This window comes from Netta rufina, assembly GCF_964035555.1.
Source record: "Netta rufina genome assembly, chromosome: 1".
NCBI lineage: Eukaryota > Metazoa > Chordata > Aves > Anseriformes > Anatidae > Netta > Netta rufina.
The window spans coordinates 109,285,168-109,299,395 of NC_140123.1; the positions used below are offsets into that span (position 1 = coordinate 109,285,168).

Genomic DNA, 14,228 nt, shown 5'->3' on the forward strand with positions numbered 1-14,228 from the left:
GAGATAAAAATATATCCAACAAAAGCTTAGCAAAAATTAAAATCACAAGAATCCATTTCAGATATCTCAATATAACTCTTATATTGGATATCACTTGTAAGAATAGGTTAAGTACCTGCCTTATAGCTACTACTGCAGTATCTCAGAATCATTCTTTGTTCTGTGAGTCATTCTATGAGTCAAAGTAATTAGTTGCTCAAGTTATTTTAGGGGAACTGAGGCACAGCTAAAGAAAACACGTTGTCAAAACTCATGCAAATTTTTTGTTGCATGGAAAAGATTTAAACCAGCATTTTTCATAATTATCTCTGGAAAACTAACTTTCATTTCAAGGTGCATCACGAGCAGGTGATGCACTCAGTTCTGGAGGGACAGCTCACCAGCTTGCAGGCATTGTGTGGTTGTGAGCAGACTATGTCATCACTAGGCAGGGCAAGTATAACATGTTATGATTTTGCTGGCTTGCAAAACATTTCAAATAAATAAATAAATAAATAAATAAATAAAAACAAAGAAAACCATTTCACCTAAGGTACCAAAATAGATTTTGCAGGAAAAGGCCACATGCTGCCTCCTTGGCCCAGGTGGCAAGAGTAGGGTTTTTGATGAGGGGCTGCTGCCAGCCAGGGGGTTTCTCTGATTATGGGCTGCCCAGCACCACAGGCTGACGGTGCCAGACTCAGCCATCCTGGTGGCAGAGAGAAGCTGTCGTGACGGGCTCTGAATTTGTGAATTTCACCTCTGCAGGAATAGGAGCAGCTTGCTGAAGTTTTAGAGTCCTTATACTTACAGTTTTATGCTTAAGTTTAAAGGGTTTATACCTAAAGTTTTTTAAGTTGGGCCAGAGACACTGTTTTTCACTGCTAAAGCAGTCCAAAGCTCCTCTTTTAGTTTGTGTCTCGTAGGTAGTCTTGAGGTAGTTGGTGTCTCGTAAACTGAAGCTAGGATCTGACACTCCAGTTCCAACTGAACTAAAGTACTTAACTATGCTTAAAGTCCTGTTTATTCCATACTTACTTGCTTTACTGAATCAAGGATATATAGCATTGGAAAACTTGAAATATCCACATTTTGTTTAATAAGCTCAGCCTTTTAGAACGAATCCCTGTTTTTCAGCTGTATGTATTATCTACTGGTTTCATTTCAAGAATGAGATTGTCACAGGTGTTAGCGAGATGGTTGCAACTAACATTGTGCTGACTACATTGCATAGAGGGTTATAATGAGAAGAATCACATTTTTAGGAGTACATCATCTTTATTTTTAATGAGTTTAAGCTCATAGAATACTTCAGAGAGAAACATCATGTCCCTTACATAGCTGTAATGTGAAGGGAACAGACTAGGAAAGAAGGAAGGAAGGGAAGAAGAAACTACACAATGAAAAGCTGCTCAGTAGTGTCCTTCGGGAGAGTTGTGCTAGTTCCTGCTTTGTTTGGAACCTTCTTTTTTTCTTTCACATTTTGTGTCTCTGCTTTCCTAGAGAGAGAACAAAGTTTTTAAGACCTTTTAAGAGGAAGTGTAATTTATGAACCACTTCAGTTAAGATTGGATGCTGAGTGTTGGGCTAATAAGGCAATTCAGGGTGAAAAAACTATATGGAATCCCTCGTGCAATTAAAATAGAATGAGAATTGAACAGGGGAAGGAAGGGAAAGTTATTTCTTGGAGTCACCAAATGAGAGATAAAAAGAATATTTTTAGAGTCAAAAATGTCATGAATGCTTCCAAGCATTTTTTTCCAGATCTGTGACTAGAAGGAAATCAGTTTTAACTTTCCTTTCAAGACCTGTAGAGAAACAAGGGAGTTCTGGGCTTTACAACAAGGATTTGGAGGGCCAAAGCTCTCCTTAGACAGTGCCTTGATTTCCACAGTGTCCTGGTACACCTAGTGGGCAAAATGGATGTTCAACAAGGACAAATATAATCTTGTAGACAATAAATATCCATTGTTTGGCCAGGAGAGGAGTTTTATCTTTTAAATTAAGCAGTTGTATTTTTGATTTAGAATTAATTTTGTTGTTTTTCTAAGAGTTGTAAATCTCAAGGAGCTATAAGTCATAAGAAAGAATTACCACAAGTAGTTGATCTATGAATATCCCCCCATTTTTTTTCCAGCCTTTCTTTCATACCATAAGCTCTTTAAAAGGCCTCCAGTAATGTGGTGAATTACTGTTTTACACATATTGCAAGTACAACTGCAAGGAGATGTGCACACTAATTGGAGAAATGGTAGTGTCATTTTCTGGTTTTCCACTGGAATTTCTGTTTCTTTGTTGGATACCTGCTTGGGGTTTTTCTTTATCGAAAGGCCCTGAATCTCAGAGTTTCTCTCTAGGAAGAGGCTTACATTTTGTCAGCAGATGGCATATAGTTTGAAGCTATTGACATATTTTGTAGGATGTTTTTTTTTTTTTTTTTTTTTTTTTTTGAGTTCTTCTCAAGAACTGTTTCAGCACACCGCTTACACTTATTTCCCCAGCTGCAGACCTTTTACAGCTTTTCAACATCAGGAACATAATTCAGGCTATGATTAAATTGGGTTTGCCATCTTCAAATAGTGTGAGCACAATTGCCATTTAGTAAAAAAAACATGGCCCCATTATTTCTTAATGCCTTGCTTAACAACTTTAAGATTAGCCCACGTCTCCCATGCTCCCAACAGGCAGCACTTAAGCAGTGAGTAATATTTCTGTCTGCCGTAGTCAAGTAATCCCAAATGTAAGTAATTTACAGGATGGCATTTGGGACTGTTACAAGAGACATATTGTAATATGTCACTGAAAATCAGCCTGCCTTTGCACGTTTGATCAACAGCCAGATGGAGGCTTTTATCGCATTTATTTAATCTGAAATATACATAGTAATTACATTGGACCTCTGATTTTTTCAGTCCTTGTGGCTGTCTCAAGAGAAGGTAGGAAATGAATCTGTCAGATGCAAACTAGTGTGGATGTGACCCCCATGGTAGAATCCGGATGTATTGCAGCTAGCAGTGCTGACAACTGAGATCACGAATGCTGCTAGAAATGAATGCTTGTTGCTGAGTTCCAAAAAATACGCCCATAAACCCCAAACTGCATAGCTTTATCTTTTTATGAATACAGAAAGCCTTTAGGAAAACAATGATCGACCTTATTTGCAGCAAATCCATTACCGATCAATGGTAGTAAGAGCAAACAGTCTCTTACTAATAGCTGGATGGTATTTAACTTTAAGGCATCTGAAAACAACAAAGTCTTAATGTTCCCAGTGGAGAATTTGGTTAAGATATTGAATTCCATCAAGCATGTCATTATTAAATGAGGAAAATATTGTTGTTTCCATTAGTACAGAGTTGTCATAAAGAATGGATAACATTCAATTAAACCACAGGCAAAAATTCAGACAAATTCCAGGTATGTTTTTATCTTGGACGGAAACTTCACTAATGGATATTGCCATTGTCCCAAAGAATTTACATAGGATTTTATGCCCTAATTAAAATGGCTATAACAGATGCCTTAAATGTTAACAGGAATACTTGCCTTCCTATCAATAATTTACTCGTCTTTTCTGTTACTCTGTGCATTACAAGAGACTGTCTCTGCTAATGTCTCTCACATCTAAGTTTCTGAGATGAGCTGGGTCAGTCAACAGCCTCCTTTGGATCAGTTACCCTAACCGCAAGCATAATCTTTTAGAGAAAGGCTAATCTTCTAGAGAGATATTGACAGATAAAATATGCTATTAACTGCCAAAGAGGAAATTCTGTTACAATTACTCATACTGAGTAGTCCCACGACAGATTAAATTGCTCTTCAGCATGAGTAAGGTGTCAGATTCTGGCTGTAAGTGGCTGGTTTACTGGGGTGTTTTGATGTCGTTATAGGCTTATAATTATTCTAATCTGATTTGGTAAGGAAAAATTAGTATGACAAGCATAAAGATTTCATTTGAACAATAGGCTTTCTTCCACCACAGAGTAAGTTTTAATTAGAGCTGTACTTCAATTAAATTGAAGCTGCCCTTCTTGTTTTTAAAACTCATGAACAGATTCAGTACAATGTACCTTGTGCAACTGTGAATCCGCTCATGCTTCTGATCCTTATACAACCATGAATGTTCACTGCTAACTTTGTCTGTTTCTCTGCCTTACTGGTGAGAAAGTCTTCTGCTCTCCAGCTTCTGCCAGCAGGAACAGCTTTGTCTCTACCTGCATTTTAATGAACTTCTCCATTTGTTTAGTATCATTCCTCGACTGAAAGCATATCTTCCTTGCATTGCTTTTTTGGGCTAGTGTATATTATTTGAGCTGTACACTGGTACTGGTTGGCCCTGAGAATCAATCTGTGATGGAGTCTGTATAAAAGACAGCATAAATCAAGATGGCAAAAAAGTCACCTTGGAAACCTTTATGCTGCTTTCTAGTAAGCTTGAGCTCCTGGGACTTCCTCAAGGTTAGCAGAATTAAAATCTTAAATGCTTTGATTATCTTTTAATAACCTCTCCATAGTTAGTGATGAGTAGTTGTGACAATGTGTTGCTTCTCATGGTCAGTGAAAGCTAAGAGTAGAAGAGACCAGGAGAGACCCTGGACCCAGCCCTGCAGCAGCAAAAGGTGCCTGTGTCAGAACGCTCTGCTGAGCACCCACTCGACACACCCCTTCCCACACAGGCATCTGCATGTTTTGCCTAGCAGACTTAAATCTGTAGGCAGTGACCAAAGGCCACAACTGTAAGGTACTACAAGGAGAGAGCAGTAAAGTTCATTGGCACCTCTTGTCTCTGTGTTAATTAGAGAATGGTTCATTATTTATATAGATAATTAACTTCTGATGACAGGAGAAGGAGTTGTGCACATACACACACCTACTCCAGCTGGTGCCTGTCCTGTTTTGTTGATGAAGAAAACAGAAAAGAGTAGGGGGGGTGTCCTCCTGTATCTATTGATGGAAAGTCATCAGGGGAAAGATGACACAAAATGCAATTTTCTCAAAAAATAGGAAGTCATGCATCTTTGACTTTCTAAGTAGGGTTGGCACTTTCTTTCTCTGTCTCTCTTTTTTTTTTTTTTTTAAGTAACTGATAGACTGCAGTTTCCAAACTTCAATATGCGTATTTTCTTCATAATGCATTGTTTTTTTGTTGTTGTTGTTGTTGTTGTTGTTGTTGTTTTTTTTTTTTCATTAAGACAAAGTCTGAAGCAATTAATGAGTTTATTGAAGGACAAAAATACCATGTTGTCAATAAGAGAATTCTGCTATGTGCTGTAATTGGAGGAACTGTTCCCTTCAGGAAACTGGAGCTTTTAAAGAAACACTAAGAAAAAAAAAAATAAATTAAAAACTGTGTCAGTGAAGCAAAATACAAGACACAAAATCTGGAACAAGGCTCTGAGGACCCTGAAAAATATCATTAAACTTTTCATGTCTTAACCAGTGTAGATATACAACTCTCTTATTAGCATTACATTGCAAAAACAAATATACAAACAAACAAACAAAACAACACATATTTGCAAAGTAATAGATGTGGGTAATGTTTGTATTTACCTTGGATAAGGGCCCCTTCTTTACAGATACAGCCAAGAAAACCTTGCTCTTTTTATTTCCACTGAAAGAAATCTTAGATTCATGAGAACATGAACTCTCAAAAGGAGATGTAGATTCAGCTGCTGAAACATTAGTGTGGGACTTTTATCCTTCTGGGATGTGGGCTCTTCTTAATAGGAATGTATATATAATTCAATACTTTGAAAAAAAAAAAAAAAAAAAAAAAAAAAACACTCAGAGGCAAAATGTGCCAAATATGCTACTGCAGTAATGTGTGGGAAGAAAAGGCTATAAATTCTTTTGAAAGTTTACAAGTAAACTTTTTTTTTTTCTGCATGTCTTCTCTATGGTTGATGATGTCCTCCTATTAAAATAGCAGTTTATATATGCTGTATATTAGCACACTGTTTTGTTCTTCTTTGCTTCAGGCACTGAAGGAAAAAGAAGGCTGTCACATATTTTAAGTTCAGAATTGGTTAATAACAAAACACATTTTCAAGAAATTTCACAACCCTTGGGCAGCTACTCTTTGCAATTTAAATGAAGGTTTAGAAACTTTCTTTTCCCCCTTAACAATACTTTCACAAGTTTCAAGTATATGTATTGTAGTGGTTAGTGGCATATTACAAAATGAGATTAAAAATACCTGTTTCAGCACTCCAGGCCAGGCAAGGGAAATTGAACTGTGTGGTACCCAAATTAAGATGCTAAAATGGGTAAAATCTACTCACCAGCATTTATCACAGACAGCACCACTGCCACTATTTCTAAATCAAATACCTTGTCAACTGTCAGTCCAGTTCTCTCTCTTATCCATATTTGTGAGTAAATTCCTATCTTGGTCTTTTTTTTTTTTTTTTTTTTTTTTTTTTTTTTCCCTGATCAGGTTAGACTAAGCATTGAGGAATTATGTATGTATTTACTTACTTGTTTTCCCCAAAGCTTACATGTATGGAACAATAAAAAAATTATGCAGCCCTATGGTTGAAACTGGTGAATGATATTAGCCTAATTACATTTTAAAAATGCAAGTTTATTCTATAGGCTGCTGCAAGAAATTATCTCTAGTTTCCAATGGGATCATGCCTCATGGTTGACTGACTTTAAACTGAGTTATCCAAATGCTACAGTGTGAGCTGACCCATTATGAGAGAAGAAGGAATAGAAGTATCACAGAATCACAGAATTTTCTAGGTTGGAAGAGACCTCAAGGTCATCGAGTCCAACCTCTGACCTAACGCTAACAGTCCCCACTAAACCATTTCCCTAAGCTCTACATCTAAACGTCTTTTGAAGACTTCCAGGGATGGTGACTCCACCACTTCCCTGGGCAGCCTGTTCCAGTGCCTCACAACCCTTTCAGTGAAGAAGTTCTTCCTAACATCTAACCTAAAACTCCCCTGGCTCAACTTAAGCCCATTCCCCCTCGTCCTGTCACCAGGCACGTGGGAGAACAGGCCAACCCCCACCTCGCTACAGCCTCCCTTGAGGTACCTATAAAGAGCGATAAGGTCACCCCTGAGCCTCCTCTTCTCCAGGCTGAACAAGCCCAGCTCCCTCAGCCGCTCCTCGTAGGACTTGTTCTCCAGGCCCCTCACCAGCTTCGTCGCCCTTCTCTGCATCCGCTCAAGCACCTCGATGTCCTTCTTGCAGGGAGGGGCCCAAAACTGAACACAGTACGCGAGGTGCGGCCTCACCAGAGCTGAGTACAGGGGGACGATCACCTCCCTAGCCCTGCTGGTCACACTGTTCCTGATACAAGCCAGGATGCCGTTGGCCTTCTTGGCCACCTGAGCACACTGCTGGCTCATATTCAGCCAACTATCCACCATCACTCCCAGGTCCTTCTCTGCCTGGCAGCTCTCCAACCATTCCTCTCCCAGCCTGTAGCTCTGCTTGGGGTTATTGCGCCCCAGGTGCAGGACCCGGCACTTGGCCTTGTTGAACTTCATGCAGTTGACCTCAGCCCATCGGTGCAGCCTATCCAGATCCTCCTGCAGAGCTTTCCTACCCTCAAGCAGATAAGTAGGGAGGGTAGGTAGAGAGGGAAGGAGAAAAAGGTGATGTGGGAAGGGCTGAGATGTTACAAATGGCTCCTAAACAAGTGAAAAGCTTCAAAAGGTATCTGTGCCTTATTAGACACCAAAAAACTCACAATGGAGAGAAACCTTTATTGAAAAAATGATTCTTGGGCACAGATTTTGGATGAAGCTTTTGTCTCTATTCGGGTTTTTCCTTCCTGTATGTTCTCTGATATCTGATGAGGTTTGAGCTCCTGCAGCAGTCTTTTCAGGACAGTTACAGGAAAACAATGATCTTGAGATCTATACTGTCTCTTAAAATTAGTTGTAATTGATCCATGGTTTTTAAGTAAGTAATTTGAAGAGAGTGAAAGAGCATGATCACACGAGCGCTCTCTCCTTAGGAAACCAAGCTGAAATGCAGATAAATGGGGGATATTTCTAGTATAATATTTCTAATTTAACTTATATTTAGTGGTGAGCTTCAGAGAACCCAAAAATGGAAGAGGCAGAGTTCCCTGTCCATTACTTGCTTGTTTTTGCATTATATTGTCCTGTCACTTAGGTACTTCAAAATATTCATTGGCTTCCACCACACATTCTCACCCTGCCCTTATCTACAGCAATTTACCAGCTCGTCAAGTAGGGCAGAGCTTTTGCCTTTTTTTTTTTTTTTTTTTTTTTTGGGGGGGGGGGAGGGTGGGAGTGCTTTTAAGATGTCTCCACCCCTAAATACACACTGCTTTACTGATCTGATTTTGAGCCAGGCCCTTCAAACAATGGCTTTGTCTAAAGCATGAAGAGTTGGCAAAGTGATAATAAGCCCCTGAATCTGGGGAAAGAAGGAGTCACTTGAAGAGATTTTGCTGCCATAATTGTGACGTGCTCCTAGATTCCCTAGGATCTCTTGATGGAACAGTTCTCTTTTGCCTGAGTAATGGATTGTTCAAGAAATTAGTAAAACTAACTGTAGTCTGCTGGTTTCAGCACTTGTCTGAGAAATGGGACATTCCTGTTCTTTTTTCCAGCCTTAAGGAACAATAATTTACAAATAATATGTCTGCTTAATATGACTTCATTTTGTGAATGCTGTTTAAGCTCCAGAGCAAATTAGGGCCTTTATTTCTGATTTTTATTTTAGTAGTAAATGGTCAGTTTAAATAATTATTTTGGATCCCTCAAAACTAGGTATGTCATATTCAAAGTGATTTTTGTGTAACTGTTCTAGTTTAACACCAGCGCCAAAAATACGCAAAAATAAAGTTTTACAGTAAAGGGGACTACTTGAGCATAGCCCCCTAAATCAGCAACTATTTCAGCATTCACAGATGTGCCTGTTCTCCCATGGCTCGGGAAAAGGTTATCTGACCCTTTCCTGCAGCCTGCCCAGTTAAGTCAACTATGCATAAATAAGAAGGAAACTTATGCAGGAAGAAAATGAAATTAGATGAATAATTACCATATACTTTATGCAAAAGCATGAAAAAATGTTTCAGCATTTCTCTGCTTAACTGATGTGTGAAATCACATAAAAATATTTTACACTGAAACTTAGTCATCAGGTCACAAAATGCACTTATCTACTTACTTAATAGGTGTAAGGTTTATCTGATGTTTTACTCCTTAATGAACAATCCATTATTTTTCTCTTACTCATTTTAAATATATCTCTGTAAATCTGTGAACAAACATTAAATCCCAGAAGCTGAAAACAGATGGAATTTCACAATATAAGCAATCAGTATTATGAAGGTACTTCCTACGTTTAGGACAGAAACAAACAAACAAACAAACAAACAAAAATAGTTATGAGCTTTTCTGTCATTTTCTACTACAAAATTTTCTTAATCTCTTCAATAATTGAAAAACAAAACAAAAGAGAGGAAAAAAAAAAAAAGATCTTTGAAGACATAGTCTGATAAGAAATTTGAAGTTCATTGTCTCAGTCCATGAGTATTGTTGCTTCCTGTGCTCATGCAGTAATAAACAGTCTATATTTTTAAAAGGAACAGACTGATTTGTTGTTTTTCCTGGAAACAGCTGAATTATAAGTATTTATTGCATAATTAAGATTTCATTTACTAGATACATGTATGTGGCAGGCTAAGATTTACATGGTAAAGCTCATGAAGCTTATAATGATAATCTAAAAATAATAAAAATAATTGTTTTTGTTTTTGTGAAGCAAACTTTGCAGTGGTCAGTACCCAAATACATACTTAACACTTTCACCAACTCCAGTGGGAGTTGGTAATGAAAATGCCCAGAATACTTGGATAATTGTATTTCTTCACTATATAAATACCTAAAATACAAAATGACATATTTTCTAAACTGCTGTACCTTTCAGATACCATTCAGGCACTTTTTGACATAGTAATTATTTATGAGATGGTAGATAGTCTCAGATCTATAATTCACTCATGGGGCTTAGGTCATTTCATGAATGGCAAATGTATAGTGCATTACTCTGTATGCATAATGTAGGGCATATTTATATTTAATGTTAACATTATGTTTCTATGAGGATAATATTTCTATGAGGAGCTCTTTCTGTTTATAGTATTGTTTATGTTGTGCAGATTTTCATTTTGCTATGAAAGAATGCTTGTTTCTCAAGAAAATGTTGGACGCTTTTGCGGATCTTTCTTTATTTTCTTTCCTTCCATCTGTTTTATCATTATTTTTTTTAAATAAATGATATTTTTTTCAGTGGTAATACTGGAAAAAAGATGTATTTGTGGACAAACTTGTGTGACAGTATTTATCAATATAATCTTTCTTTCATACCAATGTTAAGAGATTTTACCAGAAATACAACACTACCTTTGCATTCCAATTAAAAGGTAAAATTAATTTTAAAGTTAAAAATGTCAACCAACAGAAACAGTAGAATGTCATTAACCTTCATTTATATGTGGGGAACCTTATATTTATGCTAGCTTCAGGTAGTCCATTGAATTGCATATGTCAGAGGAGGAGTGAGGTCCTATATATATGAAATCACCTGAGGAAGAAAACACAGAGGCATATTCATCACAGTGTACTGTGAGCATTTTTATCTGTAATGTTTATTAAAGCTCACAGAAGAGAGATGTGTAAATCTGAGTATTGAGCTTGTATACTTCAATCAGCTTTTCAAAAAATGCCTCCAGATAAAGTGCCGTGCTAGTCCTTCTTTGGATTATACTCTGCATCAGGAAGTATATTATCGCTCAAAATACCTCCTTTAATTCATTAATTTTACTGCTAGTATATTAGCAAGTATATAGGACTATTAGTGAGAAAACAAGTTCATATTGTTCCTGGCCTGGTGCTGAGGAAGAGCATCTCCTGCAGCTTGCATGCAGCACCTGGGGACGTTGCTGCTCCTGAGTGCCCAAATTTGTGCTGCCTTATTGCCGCAGGGAGCAGGTTTACAGCAACTTTGCCACAGGCACCACAGAAGGAGGAATTTGCTAGATGGCTCTAGCAGGCTGACAGTTCTGCAGCAAGCCGTCACCTTCCATTTTCTTAAGTGAGCGATCACCTCCTTACTCGCCATGGAAAGCAGAGCCTCTGCAAGTCTTGGGGAAGGATGGCTCTAAGCTGTGGCTTTGGGGTGATGAGACTTCAGCCTTCTTGTTTCTTTCCACAAGGCTGCTGGCATACGAAGCTCAGGGTCACTTTTGATCACCAAAATAGAGCCGATGGCCTTTCGAACTGATCCTCCATACTCAGCATAGTGAACCGACAGTAGCATCATACCAAGAGGCTCATAGGGACAGAGGAGGAGGCAGGTACAGCTATGAAGTGTTTCTAGCTTTCTTGAGGCCCCTAACAAGTTTGCTGTCATGTCTGCAGAATTGCTGTAGGCATTTCCCCCCAAAGTCTTCTTAGCAGCCAGAAGAGAAACAGCTGGGAGTTGTGAAGCCAGCAATAAGTGGAGAAGCCATGTCTCATGGATTCAGTGACTGTGAAGAGCAGAACAGTGTCTATAACCATGGACCACACTGCTCTGTGTTCCAGCAAACCTGAAAGTGCAGTTTCAGTCTGCCTGACAGTTTGCAAAAGGAGGGAAAAGCATGCTTCTTTCATTTCATCTATATAATGCTTATATAATGCATCTATATAATTCATTTATATACAGTGATACTGGTCAGCAGAATGTAGTTATGGTATCACAAAATCGCAGTTCCTAGATGTTATCAGAGACCATTTAATCATCTTTACAGGGTTGCCCTCTTTTCTGTGTAAATATTTTTCCTGCCTTTCTCTTTTGCAAAACAAAGAAGTTGTTTGCAAACTGTTTGTAGAATATAAATAGTTCCTATGAGGGAAATGCCCTTGAAGCAATGTGTGTAGACTGACGGCAACATAGAGAACATGCTAATAGCATTTTGAGAGAATTACTATTACTTTGTAGCAGTGGCATTTTCACAAAAACAGCAATCTTAGCAGGAACCTTAGATTGATTTTTTTTTATTATTATTTCTTTTGCATATTTCAGATGAGTCAACAGTCAAAGGTTGCTGGTTCATTGTTCAAAAGCTCCAAAGAATTACTCATCCCTAAGTAGTGTCGTTTCTCCATGATTGCCCTTTTGCAACTTCTGTAAAGCACCAGCTAACTGAACAGACAAATGACCAGCAGAGAAGCTTGAATCTGACAGTATTTGCAGTAGCACCCTGCCCAGAGTTAGTAAAATGAAGCTGCTAGTACTCTGTTGTATATATTGCATCTTGTTCAGTTTGGGGATTAATAGAGTATTCACAGTAAATTCTCAAACTGAGGATTGAGAGTGAATGATGATCTTTCAGGCTGCCTGATACCTTTATCTGACCAAATTCATGCAGACTCAGCCATGTGCAGAGGAACTTGGCAAGGCTGCACTTTATCTGCCTTTTTATTTCTGGTGCAATAGGATAGGAATGAGAGGAAGAGAATATATAAGGGTTCCCCACTGAGAATCAAGTCTATAAATTATGTATTATGCAGACACTATTCTGCTGATGCTATCTGATCCCCAATTCTCAGCTCCTTGTTTTTCCATCTATAAATAGCTGTGGCCAGGTTTTCAGTTGTAAAATGACGAGGACAAAACCAAAAACCTTTCCCATTTAATAACCTCTGCCAAAGAAGAGGAAGGTAATATTTTTTGTAACTGTGATATCCTCAGGGTTTTAACGATCTGGGAATACAAGCAGCACTATGTTGTTGATAAGATACTGGTAGTAAAAATGGGAATAACCATGCTGAATGTTAAACAGAGAAATGCCCTATTTTCAGGATGATCAGTATAAAACTTGGTATTGTGAAATTTCCTGTCATTTTTGTCTGTATAGGACCACTTTTGGTTTTTGTTTCTCCCTCTAGATCCAAATGCTTTGGCTGGACAGACCGGACCTGACCATGCTCTTATAGGAGGAATAGTGGCTGTAGTTGTCTTTGTAACGCTATGTTCTATAATTCTCCTTGGTCGATACCTGGCAAGACATAAAGGTAGGATAGATTTAGTGAAACTTCAGTCCCTTTTGAAAGCAAGGCATGATTTCACCTGGGAATGCTGTTCCCTTTCACCTTCCCCTTCTACTGAATTATTTGGACAAGCAAGCTCAGTTAACACTCTAGTCATGAGTGAAGTTCCTGAATTTTTATCCAGTTTTTCACTGGACTAAGGCAAAGGATATTTAGTTATATGCCCATATAATTAGTCAGTGATTTAGAGAGACTGAGAGACAAGATTGCCTCTTGGTTTTAGCCTTTAGCTATAGGCTCTTGATTAAACAATTTCATGATTTTAACTAGTAGATCAACTCAGCAGTATATATATATATATATATATATATATATATATATATATATATATATATAAAATAAGATAATAATACATCAGTATTTAATAATATATAATTATATTACATATAACAAGATTTTTTGCTGATACTTTAAATATTCTTTTAAAAGATAATTTGAAATACTGATTGGGAATTTTCAGATCAGTGACTCCTCTACTAATAGTCCTACCAGAACAAGGGTATCATTCCTGGGTCAAGCTTTACTTTAGTCAGATATTCTACCTTAAGAACTCTGTTCCCTTCATTTTGAATCTTCACCACCATTAGAGATAAGAGGGATAGAGTGACACTGACTTCTGACTAAGCCTCTCTATGATCCCATTTTGACCTAGTTAATTCCAAAATCGTTTTTTGAGGTTTAACCTCTGAATGGCTTGCAGACCACTTGTTAAAACTCAGTTGATTCCCATACCCCCCCTCCCCCAAAAAAAAAAAAAAAAACTATGAAGAAAGGATTAGTGTTGGCATTAACTCATTAAATTTCACTTTAGGTAGGATAATCATATGGTAAGCAGACCTAAGATGATAAAAATACCATTTTAATTTGATTGGACTATGTGGGGGAAAAATAAGCTAGTGAAAATGTGTCTCTTTTGATTACTTTTCTGAATGAAAACATATGCATCTTATGCCACCATAAATCATACTTTCATAAAGGAAAAAGGCAACTGTGCACAATTATTTTTATTCATACCCTGAGCATATGAATGTCTGTGATAGTATAATATGAGTGGGTTTAATTAAAGAAACTACCTCAGTTTTGTAATTTTTGGAAATGACTGTGATACAATTCAATAAAATTAAAGTAAAATTAAAGCATGGATAAGATCATGTGAAA

The 14,228-nt window shown here is 37.6% G+C and overlaps 1 protein-coding gene across 2 annotated transcripts in view; it reads left to right on the forward strand.

The window, feature by feature from the left end:
* The window catches only part of CADM2 (cell adhesion molecule 2), a gene marked incomplete at both ends in the record, with an annotated part of 129,723 nt that overhangs the window by 114,922 nt on the left and 573 nt on the right, over positions 1-14,228 (forward strand). For both annotated transcript variants that reach the window (XM_084281674.1, XM_084281675.1), the window contains one exon: positions 12,909-13,034. In XM_084281674.1, the coding sequence (XP_084137800.1) occupies positions 12,909-13,034 (126 nt within the window). The remainder of the gene's footprint in view (positions 1-12,908; positions 13,035-14,228) is intronic.